The 25382-nt window shown below is 43.8% G+C and overlaps 2 protein-coding genes across 3 annotated transcripts in view; both read right to left on the reverse strand.

The window, feature by feature from the left end:
* Window positions 1-8: 8 nt before the first annotated feature.
* Window positions 9-15506, reverse strand: HTRA4 (HtrA serine peptidase 4). The gene is given in 15 exon segments (XM_059909381.1): window positions 9-107; window positions 109-155; window positions 158-207; window positions 3297-3392; window positions 3804-3861; window positions 4386-4470; window positions 12185-12217; window positions 12648-12670; window positions 12673-12841; window positions 13671-13875; window positions 14606-14651; window positions 14654-14704; window positions 15082-15216; window positions 15219-15368; window positions 15371-15506. Coding segments are annotated over 15 exon segments (1359 nt in total). The 3' UTR covers window positions 9-32.
* Window positions 15507-15788: 282 nt separating this feature from the next.
* PLEKHA2 (pleckstrin homology domain containing A2) overlaps window positions 15789-25382 on the reverse strand; it is a 56384-nt gene continuing 46790 nt past the window's right edge. For both annotated transcript variants that reach the window (XM_059909400.1, XM_059909401.1), the window contains exons 11-12: window positions 20151-20228; window positions 15789-19713 (exon numbers count right to left, since the gene is read on the reverse strand). In XM_059909400.1, the coding sequence (XP_059765383.1) occupies window positions 19351-19713; window positions 20151-20228 (441 nt within the window). In that variant the 3' untranslated portion in view covers window positions 15789-19350. The remainder of the gene's footprint in view (window positions 19714-20150; window positions 20229-25382) is intronic.

Below are 25382 nucleotides of genomic sequence, written 5' to 3' on the forward strand. Positions count from 1 at the left end.
TTGTTAGATCATTTCTTTTTAAAGCAAGACACTTAATTGATTGTTTCAGGTGTGACTGTCAGGATCAACAGTTGACTTCTCCGACGAACCAGGATAGAAAGGGAATCAAAGGGAATCATTGGCCTTAACAGCTTCAGTCACGTCGGTTGTCGTGTGACAGGTTGTCCGTTTATGCTGACTATTACATCATGGTCTCTCAACCCAGAGCTGGGAGGGGAGAAGAAAGGACCATGAAACTGTAAGAGTTTTACTTATCCCCATCTAGAATTTAATGTCTGTCTCTTAAGGCACTACCATTTTGCTGGCATTAAACATACAAACCAGGAAACCAGAAATAGCCTCCATCCTTCCGAATGTGAGGCCTGCTCTAATATATTCTGCAAAATCACTGGAGGGCAGCAACCCTATTTGCCTTTCCAAAACTAATATTCTACCAGAATCATGTGTAAGAAGTTTGCTCCTCCCATATATGAGATTTGGTTTGCAATAGGGAGTTGAGCTTTTCATTTCTATTAATCCCTGACCTCACTTAACCTGAAGCATACACTCGGCCTTACCAACAAACGTGAAAAGCCCAAGCAATATATATTTTTCCAGACAGTTACACTCTAATCAGTTTGATGTTGACAGCCCACTTACTTGCCCCATCTTCACCCACAGTTTATGGACCTGGAGGGTATGCTGAGCTGCACTATAGAAGCAGCTTCCAGTAAGTCAAAAACCAGTCACCAAGGTCTAAATATTTAAGGCTCTGGTTCTAGGCTCCTTTTCCTCAAAGTTGTGATTATATTCAGCCTCCAACATATTTGCTTCATGTAGAATATATATTCTAGAAACAAAAACCAGCTCCAAATACAAAACACTAGAATAAATATATAGCCATGCTGATGATCTGTCTTAAAGTCAAAAATAGCCTGGAAGTCAAATTAAATGACTGCAGGAGACACCATTTATGAGAAATGGGGGGAATTCCCTGGTGGTCCAGAGGTTAGGACTCAGTGCTCCCACTACCAGGGGCCCGGGTTCGATCCCTGGTCAGGGAACTAAGATCTCACAAGCCGTGAGGTGCAGCCAAAAAAAAAAAAGAGAGAAACTGGAAGCTGGGAAGCCCAGGGAAGAATGATAATGTGGGAAGATTACCAAGGTATGTAGAGTTTATTTTTTAAAAGAAAGAAAATTTAAAGGAAGAGGATGTGAAGTTGGAGTGTAGAACTAAAAGCAGGGAAAGCCTCAAGAACCAGGACAGCTCAGGGGAATGCCTGGGACAGTACATAAAGAAAGAACTTAATTCATGAAAGTTCTGTGAGAAAGAAACCTGCAAAGTATTACTGAATGCAAACTATGCACCAAATATGAGGAAGTGGGGCTCAGGCAGGATAAAAGACCTTTTCCGTGTCCCACAGCTTGTAAGAGGCTAAAGTAGGATTTCATCCTGGATCTCTCAGACTTGAAAACCCATCTTCTTGCCAATCACTCTGCCTCTCAGAAACAAGAAAAGTAGCCGCAAGAGCAGGATAATACAGGGGCTAAGCTACGGTGCTTATCCCTGCCGTCTGACTTACCGTGTAACTCTCAAGGTAATTAACCTCTCTGCACCACAGCTGCTGCTGCCTCCGTAAAATAACACCTATATCCCAGAATTACTGGGGGCTCGAACAAGTACGTAAGATGCTTTAAATGATGCCTGACATAGTAAGTGGTTGATAAATGCCAGCTGTTATTACTGGAATTATTGTCATTATTCTTAGATATAAGTGGGTGACGCCAGAATGATTTGCGGTTTATCAGGGACTTCAAGCAAGCAGTAATTCCCACATTTTAATGTGCATCTGAATCCCCTGAAGATCTTGTTTAAAAAGCAGATTCTGATTTTTTTTGAACTTTTTATTTTATATTGGAGTATGTTGTGTTAGTTTCAGGCATACAGCAAAGTGATTCAGTTATACCTATACACATACCAGTTCTTTTTGAAATTCTTTTTCAGTGGTGCCCCTGTCACTGCATTTCTAAAACGCTCCAGCTGATGCTATTGCTGCTGGTGTACAGACCACATTTTGAGGAGCAAGGACTTGAAGAGCTGAAAGAGATAGCTTTGGCCTTGAACCAGAAGTTAAAAATAAGTGGGGGGGAGGGGTGGGGGGTGGGCAGGGACCAAGAACGTCTAGAAAAGCCTGTGACGCGTCAAATTTAGTAACAGGAGGCCTAACACTTAGCTCTTCTGAACAGTTAGTACCCTATAGATTCTTCCCCTCTGAAAAGAGTTGCCATAATCTAAGCAGATTGTTGAGCTCTTGAAAAACAAAAACAGTGAGGGAGGGATATGGAAGAAGTGTTAAGAGAGAGACCAGGAGAATATTTGTAGGCCAAGTCAGCCTGTCTCTCAGTAGTTACTATAAATGTCTCAAAACGTCTGTAGCCTTTGCTTTATTTACTGTATGTATTTGTTTGTTTGTTTGTTTAGTGCTGGCCTCTGATACTGTCATCCGGAATTCAAAGAAAATAAGTGTTTTAAAGTACCTAAAATAGGTTCTTAAACTCCTAACCCCCTGGATTCTTCTGATTCTTAATCAGTAAGGTAGCAAAAGAGTAGATTTGGGAATTCCTAGCAAAATTAAACTTTTGTCGTGAACTCACATCATGAATTCTTGGGCTGCAGAGAACCATCCCGTTCAAAAAAAGAAAAGCCGGGGGGGCCCTCACTAGTACACTCAGCACTGTCCAATAGAAATGTAAGGCAAGCCACATACATAATTTAAAATGTTCTGGTAGCCACATTCAAAAAATTTTTAATTTTTAAACTTTTTAAAATTTTTAAACAGATGAAACTAATATATAATATAAAAATATATTTTAATAATATCTTACTTAACTCTATATCTAAAGTATCATTTAACATGTCATAGTTTAATAATTATTAATACATATTTTATGCTCTGTTCTAAGTCTTTGAAATCCTCTAGAAACAGCACACACCCAATATGCTGCTATACGATGATAATCTCTTACACAATGCAGTTATTAAAGTGAAACGCAGTCTCCCCAAAACAAAAAAAGTGTGTTTCAGGGGAAAATATTTTACATTGCTTCTGGGTTTTTGTATTTAAATTAATTAAAGTTAAATAAAATTAAAAATGCAGTTCCTCAGTCACACCAGCCACCCCTCAGGTAGGTGTTCAATAGCCTCATGGCAGGCAGGGCCCACCGTATCAGGGCAAGTCTAGATCCTACACACATTTACCACGGGGCACATCTAGTGAGAATAGAGGAGGATGGTCAGAGGCCCGAGCTGCTCTTACCTTTCAGCAGCTGTTCCTTGAATCATCTCATATACAAAAACTCCAGAGGTCACATCAGGGAAATCTGGATCTTGCCTTTTCATTTCCTGAAGCAGGCTAAGAAAAGTCAGAAGAGTTTTCCCATGAGGTTAGGAAGCACAATGAATTAGTCTCCTGAGCCCTGGACAACCCTCCAGCTGTCGGTGGGGACTCTCTCTGCTCTGCTCAAGGCTCACACACATGGGACGAGGATGCCCTCTAGCTGGTCACCGTCATTCTTCCCCAGGGGTGGGTGGTCTGATTCTCTGTGCCGAAGCCTAGACCCATTGGACACAGTGAAAGAAACCACTGAAAAGTACAGTGCGTGCTGGTGCCAGCAGATGCAGTCACCTACCCTGTGACAAGTAGGGCCTGCGGTCACGAGAGGAGCCAGCCGCTGTCCAAATGCTTTACCTTCCCCGTTCAGGCTCTCTACCTATAGCTTGTGCTTCTGAAAAACAACCCAGACATGGTCACGCCCGCACTTACCTCATAGTGAGGGATAGCATGCGCAGACCCAGCTATTTCTTCTGTGAAACAGCCTTTCCTGGAAAGGAGAATTATAACCTGTTACTAACAAAGCCTCCTTTCCTTTTGGCAGACCGAGTCACAGAATATCCTTCCAATGTTAGCTGCCCTTTTAGGCTGCCAGCCAAGACAAACATGCCTCAGAGAACCTTTGTCGCTCACACAGGCCCACCTCCCCATGTCCAGCCCAGGGCTTTCCTTTCCACAATAGTTCCTTCCAACTATCTCTGGGTACAGCTCAGGCTGGGTTTTGCACCTAGTCCCCTGGTACTGCTGCCTGGATCACTGTGATCGGAGCTCAGTACCGGTGACTCTGTTTTCTACAGAGCTCAAAGGATTGTCTCAGGGACTTCCCTGGCGGTCCAGTGGTTAGGGCTCCACGCTTCCACTGCAGGGGGTGCGGATTCAATCCCTGGTAGCAGAACTAGGATCCCACAAGCCACACAGCATGGCCAAAAAAAGGGATTGTCCTCACCACAGTGGAGCCCTTTGAGGGCTCCTGAAAAGCACGGGAGGGGAAGAAAAAGTCCTAATTCCCCTTACCTTTCTGTCGAATGCGATCCAAGGGAATTGCAAAGGAGATTCCTGTGGTCACCTTCAGTGTGTTTATGTCAATCACATCACCATCCTGACAAGGGAGGAGACATCAATTCAGCAGCGCAGTTCTGCAGACTGACAAGCAAAGGAAGGAGAGAAGCTTAGGGTCACTTAGGGTCGAGCAACAGGTGGCATCTTAGCGGACCAAGGCGTGCAAATTCCTGCTGAGGAATTCTGGGTTTTAATGTTGAGCTCTTTTTTTTCTTGGCCAAATTACATTGCTTTTCAAAGTGAACCACAGTTTGTATTTTGACACAGATATGAGGGCAAGGAGTATACGTCTTTCCATTCCTTAAATGAGACTAAAAGTAAATACGGAAAAGGCAAAAAGCTGTTGACTTTCAGCCACACTTCAATGAAACTATTCAGAAGATTCAGCAAATTGACCTTAGGAACAACGCTCTACTAAACTAAACTTATGAAGTGGGAAATACTTTCCTTTTTGTGCATTTCATCATCCCTTAGCCTTTGTTAGGTAACGGGAAGGATAGAAAACAGACTTCCGATCACATTAAAATACAGATTATAATTCAATAGGTCTGGAGTGTGGCTTGAAATCCTGCATGTCATCCCTGCTCTAGTAAACTCATTGTTTACTGGAGAAAAAGCAGGCACAAAAATCACATGCAACGTTAGGAGTAAAGAGGGGCGGAGTCAAGATGGCAGACTAGGAGGATGCGGAATTCGCGTCTCCTCACAACTAGGGCACCAGAGGGGGACCATGGACACCTAAGGGGACGGGAGGAACCCCCATCGACCAGGTAAGATGTGGGGCTTGGGGGAGTGAAGGGGGAGGAGAAGTGGAGGCGGGACAGGACTGGCGCCCCTGAGGGGCCGCTGGGGGAGGGGAGGAGTTCCTACACCCAGCAGGACACACCCACGGTTAGGGGTCCAGCCGCAATGGGGGAGACCCTGGGGGAGACGGTGGGGGAGGGGCACAGAGGAACGGAAGGGAACGGGGCCAGCACTTTCCCTGTCCTCTTAGGCACGGGGAACCTGTTGGGCTCCCCGGCCTAATCCTCTGCCCTAGGAGCCTCCCTCCTGCCGTGCAGAGCCCAAGCCCCGCCCCTACACCCCCACCCAGGGCCCCACCTCTACACTCGGAGACCCCCTCTGAGACCCCCTCCAAGGCGCTGGGCCTAAACCCCACCCACACACCCTCACCCAGGGCCCTACCACCAAACTCCTGAACCCCACACTCCAGAGGCCCTCCTTTCCACGTGCTGCCTCTCCCCTTCGCTGCAGGCCCTAAGCAGAAGCCCCGCCCCACGCTTGAATGTCGCCCGCCTAGCCCCGCCCCATGCCCAAACATCACCTCCCACCCGCCTAGTTCCCACCCACCCTAAACCCCGCCCCTGCCGCAGTTCCACCCCCGCCTAAACTCCGCCCCCCATAGCCAAGGCTTTTTTTTTTTTCTTTTTTCTTTTTTCCTCTTTTAGATTGGGGTTCTGTTTTACCTTGATTCATTTATATTTTTATTTTTTCTAATAAATCTTTTAGTTTTCTAATTTTATTCTTTATACTTTGTTATTGTTCTCTTTTTGGCTTGTTCCCTTTTTTTTTCTTTTTTCTGTTGTGGTTTTATTTTACCTTGTTGCAGTTGTTTCAATTATAGTTTTATTTTTCCTAATATATTTTTTGTCTTTCTAATTTTATTTTGTTTTTTATTCTTTGTTATTGTATTGCTCCTTTTTTCTTTTTTTTTTTTTCCTCCCGTGCCACACGGCTTGTGGGATCTTGGTTCCCAGGCTGGGGGTCGGGCCCGAGCTCCTGGTGGTGGGAGCTCTGAGTCCAAACCGCTGGACTAACAGAGAACCTCAGACCCCAGGGAATATTAATCGGAGTGAGGCCTCCTGGAGGTCCTCATCTCAGCTCTAAGACCCGGCTCTATCCAACTGCCTGCAAACCCCAGTGCTGGACACCTCAGGCCAAACAACCAGTAAGACAGGAATACAGCCCCACCCATCAAAAAAAAAAACAATGATACAACAAAAAAATATGTTACAGACAAAGGAGCAAGGTAAAAACCTATAAGACCAAATAAATGAAGACAAAATAGGTAACCTACCTGAAAAAGAATTCAGAGTAATGATAGGAAAAATGATACAAAATCTCAGAAACAGAATGGAGAAAATACAAGAAACATTTCACAAGGATCTAGAAGAACTAAAGAGCAAACAAACAGTGGTAAGCAACACAATAAATGAAATTAAAAATACTCTAGAAGGAATCAATAGCAGAATAACTGAGGCAGAAGAACACATAAGTGAGCTGGAAGATAAAATGGTGGAAATAACTGCCAGGGAGCAGAATAAAGAAAAAAGAATGAAAAGAATTGAGGACAGTCTCAGAGACCTGAGGGACATTAAACGCACCAACATTCGAATTATAGGGGTCCCAGAAGAAGAAGAGAAAAAGAATGGGTCTGAGAAAATATTTGAAGAGATTATAGTCAAAAACTTCCCTAATATGGGAAAGGAAATAGTCAAGTCCAGGAAGCGCAGAGAGTCCCATACAGGATAAACCCAAAGAGAAACACACCAAGACACATAGTAATCAAACTATCAAAAATTAAATACAAAGAAAAAATATTAAGAGCAGCAAGGGAAAAGCAACAAATAACATACAAGGGAATACCCATGAGGTTAAGAGCTGATCTTTCAGCAGAAACTCTGCAAGCCAGAAGGGAGTGGCAGGACATATTTAAAGTGATGAAAGGGAAAACCTACAACCAAGATTACTCTACCCAGCAAGGATCTCATTCAGATTTGATGGTGAAATCAAAAGCTTTACAGAAAATCAAAAGTTCAGAGAATTCAGCGCCACCAAACCAGCTTTAAAACAAATGCTAAAGGAACTTCTCTAAGGGGGAAACACATGAGAAGAAAAAGACCCACAAAAACAAACCCAAATCAATTAAGAAAATGGTAATAGGAACATACATATCAATAATCACTTTGAATGTAAATGGATTAAATGCTCCAACCAAAAAACATAGACTGGCTGAATGGATACAGAAACAAGACCCTTATAAATGCTGTCTATGAGAGACCCACTTCAGACCTAGGGACACATACAGACTGAAAATAAGGGGATGGAAAAAGATATTCCATGCAAATGGAAATCACAAGAAAGCTGGAGTAGCAATACTCATATTAGAATAAATAGGCTTTAAAATAAAGACTGTTATAAGAGATAAGGAAGGATACTGTATAATGATCAAGAGACTGATCCAAGAAGAAAACATAACAATTATAAATATTTATGCACCCAACATAGGAGCACCTCAATACATAAGGCAAATGCTAACAGCCATAAAAGGAGAAATCGACAGTAACACAATAATAGTGGGGGACTTTAACACCCCAGTTACACCAATAGACAGATCATCCAGACAGAAAATAGATAAGGAAACACAAGCTTTAAATGACACAATAGAACAGAAAGACTTAATTGATATTTTTAGGACATTCCACCCAAAAGAGGAAGAATACAGTTTCTTCTCAAGTGCACGTGGAATGTTCTCCAGTCACATTTTGGGTCACAAATCAAACCTTGGAAAACTTAAGAAAATTGAAATCATATCAAGCATCTTTTCCGAACACAATGCTATGAGATTAGAAATCAATTACAGGAAAAAAACGGTAAAAAACACAAATACATGAGGGCTAAACAGTGTGTTGCTAAATAACCAAGAGATCACTGAAGAAATCAAAGAGGAAATCAAAAAATACCTAGAAACAAATGACAATGAAAACACACAATGACCCAAAACCTATGGGATGCAGCAAAAGCAGTTCTAAGAGGGAAGTTTATAGTAATACAGTCCTACCTCAGGAAACAAGAAACATCTCAAATAAACAACCTAACCTTACACCTAAAGCAATGAGAGAAAGAAGAACAAAAAAACCGCAAAGTCAGCAGAAGGAAAGAAATATAAAGATAAGATCAGAAATAAATAAAAAAGTGAAGGAAACAATAACAAAGATCAATAAAACTAAAAGCTGGTGTTTTGAGAAGATAAACAAAATTGATAAACCATTAGCCAGACTCATCAAGAAAAAAAGGGAGAAGACTCAAATCAATAGAATTAGAAATGAAAAAGGAGAAGTAACAACTGACACTGCAGAAATACAAAGGATCATGAGAGATTACTACAAGCAGCTATATGCCAATAAAATGGACAACCTGGAAGAAATGGACAAATTCTGAGAAAAGTACAACCTTCTGAGACTGAACCAGAAAGAAATAGAAAATATAAACAGACCAATAACAAGCACTGAAAATGAGACTGCGATTTAAAATCTTCCAACAAACAAAAGCCCAGGACCAGATGGCTTCACAGGCAAATTCTATCAAACATTTAGAGAAGAGATAACACCTATCCTTCTGAAACTCTTCCAAAATATAACAGAGGGAGGAACACTCCCCAACTCATTCTACGAGGCCACCATCACCCTGATACCAAAACCAGACAAAGATGTCACAAAAAAGGAAACTACAGGCCAATATCACTGATGAACATAGATGCAAAAATCCTCAACAAAATACTAGCAAACAGAATCCTACAGCATATTAAAAGGATCATACACCATGATTAAGTGGGATTTATCCCAGAATGCAAGGATTCTCCAATATATGCAAATCAATGTGATACACCATATTAACAAATTAAAGAATAAAAACCATATATCACCTCAATAGATGCAGAAAAAGCTTTTGACAAAATTCAACACCCATTTATGATAAAAACTCTCCAGAAAGTGGGCATAGAGGAACCTACCTCAACATAATAAAAGCCATATATGACAAACCCACAGCAAACATCATTCTCAATGGTGAAAAACTGAAAGCATTTCCTTTAAGATCAGACACAAGACAAGGTTGCCCACTCTCACCACTGTTATTCAGCATAGTGTTGGAAGTCCTAGCCACAGCAATCAGAGAAGAAAAAGAAATAAAAGGAATACAAATTGGGAAAGAAGAAGTAAAACTGTCACTGTCTGCCGATGACATGATATTAAACATAGAAAATCCTAAAGATGCCACCAAAAAACTACTAGAACTAATCAATGAATTTGGTAAGGTTGCAGGATACAAAATTAATGCACAGAAATCTCTTGCATTCCTATACACTAACAACGAAAGATCAGAAAGACAAATTAAGGAAACAATCCCATTTACCACCACAACAAAAAGAATAAAATACCTAGGAATAAACCTACCTAAGGAGGCAAAAGACCGGTACTCAGAAAACTATAAAACACTGATGAAAGAAATCAAAGATAACATAAACAGATGGAGAGATACCATGCTCCTGGATTGGAAGAATCAATATTGTGAAAATGACTATACTACCCAAAGCAATCTACAGGTTCAATGCAATCCCTATCAAATTACCAATGGCATCTTTCACAGAACTAGAACAAGAAATTTTACAATCTGTATGGAAACACAAAAGACCCTGAATAGCCAAAGCAATCTTGAGAAACAAAAACGGAGCTGGAGGAATCAGGCTCCCTGACTTCAGACTCTACTACAAAGCTACAGTAATCAAGACAGTATGGTACTGGCACAACAACAGAAATATAGATCAATGGAACAGGATAGAAAGCCCAGAGATAAACCCACGCACATATGGTCACCTTATCTTTGGCAAAGGAAGCAAGAATATACAATGGAGAAAAGACAGCCCCTTCAATAAGTGGTGCTGGGAAAAATGGACAGCCTCATGGAAAAGAATGAAATTAGAACACACCCTAACACCATACACAAAAATAAACTCAAAATGGATTAAACACCTAAATGTAAGGCCAGACACTATAAAACTGTTAGAGGAAAACACAGGCAGAACACTCTATGACATAAATCACAGCAAGATCCTTTTTGACCCACCTCCTAGAGTAAGGGAAATAAAAACAAAAATAAACAAATCGGACCTAATGAAATTTGCCCAGCAAAGGAAACCATAAACAAGACGAAAAGACAACCCTCAGAATGGGAGAAACTATTTGCAAATGAAGCAACTGACAGAGGATTAATCTCCAAAATATACAAGCAGCTCATGCAGCTCAATATCACAAAAACAAACAACCCAGTCCAAAAATGAGCAGATGACCTAAATAGACATTTCTCCAAAGAAGATATACAGATGGCCAACAAATGCATGAAAAGAGGCTCAACATCACTAATCATTAGAGAAATGCAAATCAAAACTACAATGAGGTATCACCTCACACCGGTCAGAATGGCCATCATCAAAAAATCTACAAACAATAAATGCTGGAGAGGGTGTGGAGAAAAGGGAACCCTCCTGCACTGTTGGTGGGAATGTAAATTGATAGAGCCACTATGGCGAACAGTATGGAAGTTCCTTAAAAAACTAAAAATAGAACTACCATATGACCCAGCAATCCCACTACTGGGCATATACCCTGAGAAAACAATAATTCAAAAAGAGACATGTACCACAATGTTCATTGCAGCTCTATTTACAATAGCCAGGACATGGAAGCAACCTAAATGCCCATCAACAGATGACTGGATAAAGAAGATGTGGCACATATATACAACGGAACATTACTCAGCCATAAGGAGAAACGAAACTGAGTTATTTGTAGTGAGGTGGTTGGACCTAGAATCTGTCATACAGAGTGAACTAAGTCATAAAGAAGAAAAACAAATACTGTATGCTAACACATATATATGGAATCCAAAAAAAATGGAATTTAAAAAAGCAGTACTAATGAACCTAGTGGCAGGGCAGGAATACAGACACAGATGTAGAGAACAGACTTGAGGGCATGGGGGGGAAGGGTAAGCTGGGACGAAGTGAGAGAGTGGCATGGACATATATACACTACCAAATGTAATTGGATGGCTAGTGGGAAGCAGCCGCATAGCACAGGGAGATCAGCTCGGTGCTCTGTGACCACCTAGAGGGTGGGAGAGGGAGGGTGGGAGGGAGGCGCAAGAGGGAGGAGATATGGGGATATATGTATACATACAGCTGATTCACTTTGTTATACAGCAGAAACTAACACAACATTGTAAAGCATTGAAACTCCAATGAAGATGTGAAAAAAAAAAATATTAGGAGTAAAAAGCGCTCAGTGATTTCACACACAATTCCTCCTCCTACAAGCAAATCTAATATGTGAAGAGAAAGCAGAAACAATCAGCTCAAGGGACTCAGAGAGCATGATCACAGGCCGTGTGTCAAACAGCACTGCTCTCTTGTTGTATCTGAGCAACTAGAAACCCTGGCATTTCCATTAGGGACGTTGAATAAAATTTAAGAATTAAATACATGACAGAGCAACGGATTGTTGTTGTGGCTTTTTTGTCGTGTCTAAGCAGGTCAATACTAAATTAGCATTTTGGGATGAGACTTAGTTCTTCACATGCAGAAGCAGGGGGTCTTCAAGGATATACATTACATAGTACAGTTGTCATTTGACATAATTTGGGTTTAGTACCCAATGAAAGCAGAAAGCACACTGAAGAGATGTAAGTAGGTGTTAAGGAAACCCTGACGCCCTCGGCTGGAGGAGCTCACATGCCAAGATGACAAATCCATCGTAGATCTTAAATTTTTCCTAGCCCTTTACTTAAGATGCAATAATAGAAAAGCATCGTACCACAAATCTCTACACAAGAGTGGCATCCCAGTCTGCATCATGAAATTTGTCAAGTTTTTGAAAGTTAAGAAGAAGCGTGAAGCAGCAAGGAAAGTGGTCACTTACCAAATTCACCAGAGGCCCCCCAGAATTCCCGTGCTGAAGACAGAATTTGAAAAAGCCATCAGTACTTTTCTCCCAGTCATCTATATATAGTTCCCAAAGAGGTTTACCGAAAACAGCCTGCCCTAGTGAGCCCCTGTTTCCCCAGGGCAGGCAAAGTTGGGCCCCATCATGATCATCTCCGAAGTCGGTGCAGGTAAAGAACAACAGCAAGAGGACCACCACCTCCTACGGCAGCAGTGACCTCTGCGACAGACCCTAGGAGACCATCCAATATCGTAGAGGCCAGTTATCACACCAAACAGGCTGACCTCTGACAGCGTGGCATTCCGTACCTCTCACGAGGATAGACCTGATCTCTGGACATCCCTGAAAGGCCAAAGGGAAAAGAAGGCACCGTGAAGTGTTCTTCCCACCGCGTTGCCAGTATCTTATGGGCTGAGGACAGCCTACCCCTGTGACTTACATTAATTACGGCATCCATCTGGTATAGTCCATGCCTGAATCCTTCAGCCCCAGCTCTTTGCCCTCTCGCTGTGTGGTGCTGACAATGCCTGCCGTCACTGTGTTCTGCAGTGAAAACAGGCTACCCAAGGCCGCCACAAACTCGCCAGCTCGCAGGTCAGATGACTTTCCCAGCAGCAATACAGGAAGTCCAGTCTGCACATGGGTGAGGAGGGACCGGATGGACAAATTAAGAATGGAATCAATCAGCGTTTGTATACAACCCATATATGACACGGTCTCCACCATTTCGGCATCTATAATGCAAGAATCACCCACCCACCTAGTTTCTACAACTGCCTGAGTCTTCCTCCTTACAGTCCAACTACCACTAAACTCTTACTTGTTGAGATGATAGGGATCATCTCTAAAAATCTAAAATTATTGCCTGTAGAAATTACAATAAGTAAACCGCCAGTGAAGTAACTGATGAACATAAACTGACATTAGCAATTTACTTAGCACCATTCCAGCTAAGAAGTGTACAAAGTTAATAAGCCACGAACAGAAAGGAGGTCACCCAAAGCAGTGCTTCTCCTTAATATGCATATGAATCTCCCAGTGATCAGTAGACCTGGGTAGGGTCTGAGTTTCTGTATTTCTAAAAAATTCTCAGATGATGTCAATGCTGCTGGGTGCAGACCACACTTTGTATAGCAAGGAACTCAAAGCACGCCTTAGCAGCTCTGAATCCATTACAATCACTTCCGGTGTTCTGAGACAAGCAGAGAAATAAGTTTCCCAGAAGCAGCATCTGTTGAAGAAGGAACTGAAGGAGAAAAAAAGACAGCTGGGTAGTTAATAAAAATTGTTACAGACATACAGACAGGCATGGAAGAAAATAAACAAAAGAAGGAGTGAAGAATAGAAAGAAAGCAAACTAGAAAAAAAAAAAAAAAAGTACATGCCAGGGAGAAAAGACATGTGGTGGGGTGGGGAAGAAAATATCAGCAAGTTGATGAAAATCCTCGAATCGCAGACTCACATTTGGCTCAGTTTTAATCAGGGCAAGATCCAATTTATGGTCAATGTCCTTGACAGTGGCTTCATACTGGACCCCGCTCTGGAGCTCCACCTGGATCCACTGCTGGTTTGTGAGGACGTGGGCATTGGTAACAATAAGCCCATCCTCAGACACTATGAACCCAGAGCCACTGTTTGCAGGAATATCCTCACTGCTGAGAGGCGACCTGTCTCAGCAAGACAACAGCATAAGCAGAAGGCAGGCAAATCAGGGCATCCGCCATAGTCTGGAAGCTTGGGAACCTGGCATTTATCAAACATTCTTCCACCACAGTTTCCTCAGGCATTTTACTTTTCCCTGTCTGTTTTCATTCTCTCCACATGTAATTAGACTCTGTCTGTGTTCAATGTCCTGGCCATCTCTTGCGAACAGGACTGAGAGTTGATTCCAACTCTCCTTTTCCAGGAAAAGCAGCACCCCTCTGCTTCAAAGACTAACCTAATCGTAATACTGGGGGCAAAAGTGGACCTAGTGCCACATTATCCAGCACCCAGGCAGGGAGGGAGTCAGAGAAATCTGGTCCCAGCTTAGGTTCCACTACTAACTGGCCTTGTGACATAGGACAAGTTTCTCTTGCTCTCTGGGTTTGGGATTCCTTACGTGCAAAAGAAGGGGCCGGGCAAGATCACCATCAAGGTGCCTTCTGGCTCTTACCTCTGACCTTGAACTTGTCTGAGAGAGAGGAGTAGCCCAGATTTGGAAGTCAGAATCCTTATGACTCTGCTCTTTGGCTAAACGACCAACAGGCTATGCAACCTCTTTGAGCCGTTTGATTTCCTCACCGTGGTTTTCACAACTAAATTGTGCTGGGAGAGTGGTTGCGCGGGGCCTGGAGCAGGGAGGCCCTCGGGAACAGTTAGCCCGGGGAGCTGACGTCCTCCTCCGACCTCCTTTACCCGCGAAACAGCTGTAAGTGGACCACGGACGGGGCCACCGTCTCACCACGGCGGCGATGAAGTTGTACTTGCTCCTGAGCCAGCGTGCGCTTCTGGTCCCTGCAAAGAGATGCTCCATTCTTTGGGCGGGGAGGTGGGGGGTGGGGGGACGACCCTCGCTATCTGACCGCATCAGGCATCACCTCTCTCCTCCCTCTCTCTCCTCTTTCCCTCCCCCTCCTCTCTTCACTGCGGTCGCATGAGACCAGACCTCTCACCCCGATTTGAAAATAACTTTTTAAGGGAAGACGGCGGCCACCAGCTATGGGGAGGAAATTGGGGAGCAACCACATGGGAACCGGTAACCGGACACCTAAGGAGGGAAGAAAATAGGGAGATAGGAGGCGTTGAATCGCTCTGGCGATGCAGCAGGGAGAACCGCGCGAACGGAACTCGCTCCTGAAGAGGGCGCGGAGAGCGCGCGGCTCTCCGCTCACCTGGGGCTCCACAGTCCCCCTTCCGCACCGGCACGGCCGGGAGCGCGCCACGGAGGCGCGCGGCGCGGTTCTCGGCGCGGAGCGCGCACAGGCTGGGGTAGGTGCGCCCGTCGCCGCCGCACACGGCCGCCCCCCGCCGCCGAGGAGCCAGGGCGCGAGCGGCGCGCGTCCCTGCCGCCCCGCGGCGCACGGCCGGCCGAGCGCCCCGCCGCAGGCCCCGCCCTCGGCCGCGGCGCAGACGCGGCAGCCCCCGCAGCGGTCGAGCCCCGGGGCCGTCCCCCGCCGAGCAGTGGGGGCAGCGGCGGGCAGCGCGGCGCGGGCCTGGCCCTCGGGGCCTGGACTCCGCGCCCCGGCGCCGCGGGCAGCGGCAGCCACGGCGGGACGAACGGTCCGAGCCCGGCGGGCCGCAGCAGGGGTCTCGTCATCCCGCCGCCTTCCTCCTTGCCGCCCACTTTCCCGAGGACTCTCCTCTGGACCCGCAGCTGCTCTCAGCCGAGCAACGCTTTCTCCGGACTGGGGTGCCGCCTCCTTCAGCCCCCGACTTTAAGGGGCAGAACCTGGCAGCCCTCTCCACACACACCCGTTCCCCACCCCGCCCCGCGTCCCGGCCCTTCCCCACCTCGTGAAATTCAGAACACCAAGAACCGGGGCAGACTGACAACTCACCCACCCACGGACAGACGATCCGAGTTAGGAAAACACACACCTTATTTCAGTATTTCACGTGGTTTTTATTACAAAACAAGCGACAAAACAGTTTTAGAAAATTATTTTTTGCTACATACGAAGTAGGAGATCGCTTAAAATGAGAAGCATAAGAGTTTGCATGCACTCAGCTCAGCCTACAGTCAGTGCATTTCACAGCTGAAACATACTGGTTCAAAACACGGAATCATGCTACACCTTGGGGAGCAGTGGGGGAAGGGGTCAAACAGTATGTTTTTTGGCCAAATATTCGCTTTATTCAAACTCTACCGAGCATGAGTGACTGTAATTCACTACTGCAGGCAGTAACAGAGAGAAAAAGGGAGTAAGGAAAAAAAGCGACATTGGTAGAAAAGATGTAATAAATCTGTCCATTTCTGACATGTTCAAAGTTTATAAACAAAGCTGATTTGGGAAACTCAGTTTCCAAAACTCTGCTACTTCCTTATGCCTATTTATCTGGTTAACAGTGAAAACAAACATATCAAATCCCACTGCTCAACTACTGAATCTGCCACTTATTTATTGGACCCTTTTAGCCCATATCAGAGCACAGTTACATTCAGGGGGAAAAAAATAAAACAAAAACAAACCACCTTCTGCTTCAAGTGAACTATGCAGTTGGACTCTTTCTCATGGGAGCTCAGCATTCTACTCAGAAACAGATGAGTAACTCTGCAATTTTCACCTGAGATCGCTTTACCTGATGGACACCTTAGTACGACTGTCATCTCACAGAATGCAAAAGGCCAAACTACGTTCACCAGCCATCAGCTGACCCTGAGCAAGCAATTCCTTAACTTTCAAGAACAGTGGACAATAATAGTTCACCTATGGGGAGACACCTGAAATTGTTACACACAGTGGGTCAAGACCATGTCAAAAGTCTTATGAAAACAGCACAACTCAGAGAACGTTTACACACAAAAAAAATGCAGTACCTTTTTTGGTTCCTTTTTTTAAAAAAAACAAAACAAAACAAACAGATTTATTCCAGAGCCTATGCACTTAACTACTAATCGATATTGCATCCCCTCTTTGTTTTTTCCATTTGGTTCCATTTTTCACATTTGAAACCAAATGCTTTGGTCGTATATGCACCATCTTTGGCTCTCATGTGTAGTGACATTAAAAGGTGTGACGTGAAATTAACCAGAAGCTAAGAAATATGAACACAAAAGGAATTCTGAAATAAGATTTGGCAATGAGAATGCCTCTAAGCTTCATTGAAGATAATTATATTTATCTGGTGTTGGAACTACATTAACAACGCTCTAACTTGGAATTCCCAAGTATCTGCCAACTAGAATCCTTGTTTCCCCTCTATTATGATAATACAATCTGGATTTATAAGTATGTTTAATTTAATACATTCTCAAAATAAACCTTACTGAATAAGAAACAGATCAGCTTACCATAATGGCCAATTAATGTAGCAGTAGTAATCTAGCAGAGAGTTTATTTAGAAGAGGAAGAAATGGGTAGATTTTCACAACTTAAACACCAAGAGATGACATCTTTCCATGAGTTAGGGAATGTTTACAGAGATCTCAAAAGTTCCTAATTTATCTTTGTTAGTTCCATATCTCTGTGCACTTTCTTTCACCTAGCCAAAGAATTTTCTTGAGGAAAATCTGAAGATGAAACCTGAGACAAAGAACTTTAAGAATTGGGAATGGCTTCTTGAAATCAGGCTACTTGAAGTATGTTGTCACCTTGATCACTCATAAATAAATAATCTCCAAACCAGGGATTTCTAAGGACAAAAGTATACAGGAGGCTGCAGAAAAGAGGGGAAAAAAAGAGAGAGAGAGAAATCTAGAGTAGATTCCTTTTTTATACCAGGACCACTAGGGCAAACAATTTAAGTGAAAGTTACCTCCAAAGCAGTACGGTCAAGAAAAGTTCTCAACCTGATACAGACTTCAAGGAAACTACACTGCCCGAAACAAACAGAAGATTTCCCTCAAGCCACTAAGGATTTTCTGATCACAGTCTTCTCCTCTACTCGTTAATTCTTAATTTAAAGACAAAATTAACTGATCTAGCTGATAAAGAGTTCTAGATAGAATTGAGTTAAGCTCCCTCCCTTTAGGGAACCTTGGTAGCAGTTCACCACATGAGCTGGACAGATAGTTTCTCCCAGGGACCCTGGAAATAGGATCTCTTGTCAAATGGAAGAAGGTACATCCTAAAATACGGGATGGGAAATACAATCTATGCTCTTCTACCTGGGAAATCTCTAACCAGCAATGCATAGCCTCTAAAGCAATGTTTCTCTGCACAGTTTCTATTTTATTAAAGATATAAATATCTCTCAAGATTATCTTTGTTACCTCCTCACTGTTAAGTACGTAGAACCTCGTCAGACGACAAGATTTCATCATGCAAGTACAGACACGAGGCATCATCCAAAGGGCAACACAAAGAACAGAAAGAAAGCAAATCTGCCAAGGTATACAATATACAGCACTTAAAATTAGACTACTATCGGCCCATGAAAGAAGAGCTGAGAGGCAAGGACCCAAGATAATCTGTCTTTGCGAAAAGAGACCTTTTCTTCTGTCTGGAAAACATGGATCAAAAATTTTTAGCTGGATGAACTAAACTCCATCTCTTCCCGGCACCTGCTTTAAAGCAACTCTCAAACTCTAAAATACAGATTTGATGTATCACACAAGTGAATTATCATACACTCATCAACCCTCCACACATTCCAAGTAACGCCATTATCAAGGGCAATGTCTGTTCTGTTCTCAGCACTGAACACTGATAAACCCATCCTAAGGGCCTGACACAGCAACAGGGTGGGTAGGTCTGTCTCTCACGGGGACAGTATTTGGGGTCAAAGAACATCTCAAAGAGAACAGAGTAATTCCCAAAACTGGCTGATGCACTGGGGTTGGGAGTGCATTCTCCCATTCCTTACAAGAGGTCCCTATTTCTTCCCCGATGGAGGTCCCCTGGAGGAGGGGGGAATCTGCCCTGGTCGACATTCAGGGCCCCCCCCCACCAGCACCCAGATTTTAACACCTTCGCTCAGAATGTATCCCGGCCAAGCTGGAGCCTGGGTGTCCCCCACCGCTTCCCCCAGTTTCAGTTGGGTTAGTTCCCACCCTCCTACTTCACAGTCAAACTTCAGCCAATGAACAGGAATAGGATAAAACCAGATGACTGGCCTCAAGGTTCTGCACCCGGCCTGAAAACAAAGGGAAGAAACTAATAAGACAAGGACAAGGAACTAAAACTTGGTTAGGGATGAAATTGGACTTCCAACCTCCTCTCACCAGGTGGACCATGGAAGAGTCAAAGTAAGAGGCACCCCGCTCCCCACTGAGCAAGCCTGCAGGTCTAACCTAGTGACTTTCCCGAATTAAAAACACTGCATTGATTTAAAAAAAAAAAAAAAAAAAAAAACCAGCTGATGCTCCCCTCCCCCAAGAGAGCTCCACAGGGATGTGAGTGCCAGGAAGGCCTCTGACTGTCCTCCAGCAGGTGGAGAAACTGAGTCACGGCCCCTTGGACGTCTGAGTCCTCCCCCTCCCTCCTGGGCACTGCGCCTCATCACACATCAGAGGTCCGTATGTTTTCATCATCGAGGTTGAACACAAATGGCTTCTCCTTGGGGTGCTGGGGCTCCGATCTGTGCCTTATCCGGGAGCTGGGCAGCACCCCGGAAGTACTGCTCTCCCCAAGTCGAGGCATGAACAAAGAGTCCTCAGGAGTCTCTTCAGTGGGAAGCAGCTTTTCCCCAGCCTGGGGGACAGGTGTCCAGGGCTGCCAGGAGGAAGCCACGGAGGGGGCTTTGCAGAGGGCCCTTCTCTCCTCCAGAGGCGGCCGCCCTCTGCACAAGACAGAGTTGGGCCCCCCTGAGAGGCTGGAGCTTCCAGAGCGGGTCAAAGAAATGGATCGAGAAAAGGACATTTCCTACAAAAATAAAAGGCGGGGAAAAAAGGAAAGTAAGAGTTTTCCTGACAATGTTTATCCCAAGGTCCCAGGAAGAGGACCCCCTCCAGGATCACCACCTCACAGGCCCAGAGACACACGTCTACAGAAATTAAATATAGCCGGTGGCATTCACCCCAGAAGTGTCAAGGTCTGCCTGGCAGGGAGATGTGCAGGACACATGGGAAGCTCTGGTTCTCTATCCAACCCTACCTCACCTCCTCCAACTACTGAAAAAAACAAAAAAATAAAAATTTGTACCCAAACCAGTCAAAAGAGAAAAACAAGCAAGACAGCCCGGGGCTTCAGCTGCATCTGGGCACCGGGCTGCTTCCCCACATCACCAAATAAAACCCACCCACTCGGGACAACTCATCACGAGGTTGACAGTGACTGCGGACAGGAAGGAAGTGACTTACTCTGGGGTGGCACTTGAGGGCCTGGACAGCTGCCCCGATCTCCTTAATCCAGCTGTGCATGTCTTCTGGACTGTCTGCCTGCAAAACACCCACCACACTTACAGAGACACGTCTGGCGCTGTGATTTCAGCTTTCACGCCTGTGACTGAATTCTAAGTTCATAAAATCACACCATTAGAGCTGGAAGGGATCTCAGAGACCATCCAGGCCAGTGGCTTTCAGACTTCTGAGGACATTTTTTTCCCCAGCAAAATCATATTTGTCACCCCATAAATAAAAGGGCTCAAAGTAGGGCAGAGGTCGTGACAGAGGGAGAGAGCTTAGAGGCCCATCCCTACTGAAGTCCCTCACCCCCTCTGGAACACAATCAGCCTGGCCTCACCCCCCGTTTTACAGAAAAGGAAAATGAAGCCCAGAAAGCCAGAGCCCAAGGTTTAGGGCTGGTCTAGATTCCAGTTCTCCTGACACCCAGTGCAGTCATCCTTCTACCACAGCTATCCCAACAAATGATCCCACTTTCAGCTCCAGTTCCATTAAAACCAAATCCTCTGCAAATCCTCCCAGACAGGTGGTTTCTCCAGGAACAGGGCTTCTCGCAAAGCACAAGTGATCTGGGTCTGTCCTGAGTCCCATCCAGGCCTCAAGAGTTGCTAGACTTGCAGCACCAAGCTCACCAACATGTAGGGAGGGCACAGCCGAGGCCTTAAAAAGTTCTTCCCCCCAGAAATACCGAGCAACCCCAGAAGGGGGCAGCAGCGGCTCTGTGAAGAAAGAGGAAAATCAGAAGCCAAGCCACAGTAGGTAGAGCCCTGGGAATTCTCAGTGCTTTCCAGCTTTACAGGAGTTGAATCCAAGTGAACCTGGCAAACATTTACTGAGGCCTTACTCAGGGTGACACGTGACATCAGGTACCAGGCACAGAGATGGGACCAAGATTGAATGAAGCCTTGACCTCCAGAAACGTTTTATTAGTTAACCTCTCTCTGTCGCCCTGCACCTTCCCCTGATAGAGCCATCCAAAATTACCAGAGTGCATTTGCATGCCCGTGCATACATGAATGCAAACACCACACACGCTGGCCTGCAAAATTCTCCACATATACCCCTCACTCTCCCCTTCCCTAAAATGATTCTTTCTCTTTGCATTATATCAAGGTAATACATGACCAGTCTTTTTAAAACCCTCAAATTTGCATGCTTACCCCATCCTGTCCCCAAACCAACCGTCCCTGGTTAGGTGTGTGCAGGGCACTTACAAGGGGAACAGTTTCACACCCTGGCACGCCGGGCCAAAGAGAGGCAGCAACGGTGCCCCAGGAGAAGACCCCTCTCACGCACCATAGCTGCAAATTCACCTGCCCGCTCTCTTCCCTGGACTTTTCTTTTCCCAGTTACTTGACAACCTGGTGGTTTCCCAGAAAGAGAAATCCATCCCTAGTCTAAAAAGATAACCAGGACACGGTCTCCAAGATTCTTCCAGAAGGTATTTTACTGAGAGCAGGGCTAGCTAACCTGTTCCACAAGTAGAACTACTGGGAAAACTTAAATGAACTCATTTAGGTAAAGCAGTTTGAAAGTGCCTGATACACAGAAAGGGCTTCATATTAGTCATTATTGTTGTTGTTATTATATGAGGGACACAGATGAAGCCTTAAATTCCAATATTATAAATGTGTTTGCTGCCTTCTCCCTACAACTTTTTAATTTCATTTTCTTCATACTCAAACTGCGGATAATTCTTACCTAAAGGATCAAATTGTTGGGATCAAATAAGATAACATACTTTTTCTTCATATGCTTGTTTATCAGCCCCATAAAATGGCTTACAGACGGGACGGTGACCAGGTCTTCACTGCCTACCTGTTTTCTATTGTATTCTTTTCAGCCTTCTTAAGGATTTCTGTACACATGTCTATATTTCTTGAAGTCTCTCAGATTCCTTGGGTTGTTTGAAAAGATATTAATAATTATTTCTATTATAAATAATATTATCCATAAATGCTAATGTCTATTTCTACAGTTAGGAAATTTAAAGTAAAACTGTATTATATCTCAGTTCACCTTAGTTGTATTGCTTTTCTCTGGATAAAGTGACCAATTATACATTGCATTTTCCAATCTCAGTTTCAAAAGAATACTTTGCTAATTAAAAAATTTTTCAACTGTAAGCAGAATAATATTACAGCATGCTTCTTAATTTATGTAGAAAGTCATATTCAAATTCTTAATTACTTCACTAGTCAATTACATTATAGAGATGACCCTGGAAACAAAAAGTAATGTAGAAGACAGCAAGTTGCAACTCTGGTGGGGGGGGGGGGGGGCGTTTATCAAGTCAGTATGTAAAAAGCCTCTGCATGTAAATTATTGTCATTGTCAAGTAAATTAAAATAATATGAGCAAAAGGTAAAGGGAACTTCTGTAAAAAAAAAAAAACAAAAAAAACAAACCCAAATAAGATAACATATTTGGGGGAGAAGAAAGGCTATTTTGAATTGGAATGAGACGGTGGCAATTAAATTGTCCATCAGCAGAAAAGCATTTCTTACAGATTTTCCTTCTAGGGGAACAGAAGTTGATTTGGTGGGGAAATGTGAGAAGACAGAGGGAAAGACGGGGATGGGAGCTAAGGGAGAGACAAAGGTCTCCCGCATCACACAGGAGATGGAACATTTTCATTAAACAGATTGCAAGACCCCCATGATGACAGTCCAATAGCCAGTTTCCAGGGCTTTTTAAGCTACTTTTAGTCCTTTTATCACCACAGCAAAAAACGCCCCACCCACAAGCCACAGACCACCTATCTGACTGTCCTTTGAGACAGTCAACAAACACTCACTCCTTCTCTAGGAGCAATCACTCAACCAGCCTAGGTGTGCTCACCCCAGCTCCACTTGGCAAGGAATCCTGAATCAGAGAACACTGGGAATCACCTGACTTAACAGCTGGAAACTCAAACACAAGAATCCAGATCCTCTAAAATTCGTTCAGATCATTTCCAATTCTCTAATATAAACAGTACTGCTATTCACATCTTTGGGTATAAAGCTTTTTTCATACTTAAGATTCTTCAGCTCCCAGGGAAGTTGCTAAAGAGTATGCATGCTTTTTTTTTGGGGGGGGGGGCCACACCACATGGCATGTGGGATCTTAGTTCCCGGGATCTAACCCACGCCCCCTGCAGTGGAAGTGCAGAGTCTTAACCACTGGACCGCCGGGAAAGTCCCAGAGTATCAGTGCTTTTAAGGCTCTTTTTATATATGGCCAGAGTGATTTCTAGTCAATAATACAGATTTCATTTAAACATATATATATATATGTATGTATACTACATGCACCCGTGTTAGAATTAAATATTACAGTTTAAAAACTTTTTTTAATTTTTTGGCCACAATGCGTGGCATGCAGGATCTTAGTTCCCCAACCAGGGATGGAACCTGGGCCCACGGCAGTGAGAGTGTGGAGTCCTAACCACTGGACTGCCAGGGAATTCCCTCTTATTTTTAAATTTTTTTTTTGTTTTAAATATTACAATTTTTAAAAAATCTTTGCTAATATGATGGGGAAAACAATTAAATCTCTTTCTTAAAACATTTAGTATTTGAGACGGAAATTGTATGCTAATTACATTTCTTCCTTAATGCTCTAATTCCGTTTAAGGACATTTTTCTGTCAGATAACCTAGGTAGTGAACCCAGCCATGAGGATAATAAACAGTAGTAAACATTATTTTAATGTTCACTGATGTTTAAAACATTATTCAAGGGACTCCCCTGGTGGCGCAGTGGTTAAGAATCCGCCTGCCAATGCAAGGGACATGGGTTCGAGCCCTGGTCTGGGAAGATCCCACATGTGGCGGAGCAACTAAGCCCCTGCGCCACAACTACTGAGCCTGCTCTCCAGAGCCCTCGAGCCACAACTACTGAGCCCACGTGCCACAACTTCTGAAGCCTGCACACCTAGAGACCGTGTTCCGCCACAAGAGAAGCCACCGCAATGAGAAGCCCGCGCACCACAATGAAGAGCGGCCCCCGCTCACCACAACTAGAGAAAGCCCGTGCGCAGCAACGAACACCAAACGCGGCCAAAAATAAATAAATAAAATAAATAAATGTATTTAAAAATATATATATATATTATTCAAAGAGAAAAGCAGATACTGATCCCACATGAGAAGAAATAGGATATTACGTTACTGAGATCACAGTTTAAATCTCTATTAGTAGTTTTAAGAACTGGACTCCACTGGCAACAGAAATTAAGTGAAACCTCAAAAATTATATGCAAAAATTACAGTGTATGTGTATATCTATCTTTTATGGAAAGCCTGTGCTTAGCTTTCATCAAAAACTCAAAAATATCTTAAAACCACATCACAAAGGTAGCTCCATGAACCAGTAAAACACAGAGCTGAAATCCACCCACCCTGTGGTGAATTACTAAGAGACTAAAAAAAAAAGCCTTGAAACTCAATAGTACAAGAAGGGAAGTGCCAAGCTTATACCTTTGTCTCTTCCTGGTCTGCTTAAGTGTGTACATGTTTCTGCTGCTTGGTTCAAAAGGAAAAGTAGGGTTTCTGTCCTTGAGGGCAGTTTTTGAGGTGAGAGGAACAAAGGGTATTAAATGAGTCACTGCAGTCTGTGGTTTTATTGCAGTCCGATAAGCTTTGATGATCTGGTATGAGCCCGGTATCATAACATTTGCAATGGTTTCAAGCACTGAGTTCTAACGGGCCATCAATAAAAGGCTTCCCATATGTACCTCTGGTTACTTCCATTGCAGCTATCCAAAAGCTTTAGGCATCTCCGTCTTAATCTTATTCCCAACCTCTGCAGCCCTCCCTTTCCAACAAGCTAATAACCCCTACCTCTCCCCAAGAACCAATCCCACCTTTAGATACAGCCCTGCCACATATGATCCATTCAAAGTGCAAAACTGACCAATGGATTTTAATGTAAGAGTATGAAGGTTTATTGATATCAGCTTCTGATTCCACACAGCACCTAAACATTAAGAAACTACGATTTGTCAAGTTTCGGTATAGAATCAAAGAAGATCCACAATTATCTGAAAGAGCTATTAAAATATCCCTTTATTCCAAATACATGTCTCTGCGGGGCCAGATTTTCTTCATACTCTTCCATCAAAACAACATATGGCCACAGACTGAGTGCAGAAGCAGATATGAGAATCCTGCTGTCTTCTAATAAACCAGCCATTCAAGAGATTTGC

This window comes from Balaenoptera ricei, chromosome 21, assembly GCF_028023285.1.
Source record: "Balaenoptera ricei isolate mBalRic1 chromosome 21, mBalRic1.hap2, whole genome shotgun sequence".
Lineage (NCBI taxonomy): Eukaryota > Metazoa > Chordata > Mammalia > Artiodactyla > Balaenopteridae > Balaenoptera > Balaenoptera ricei.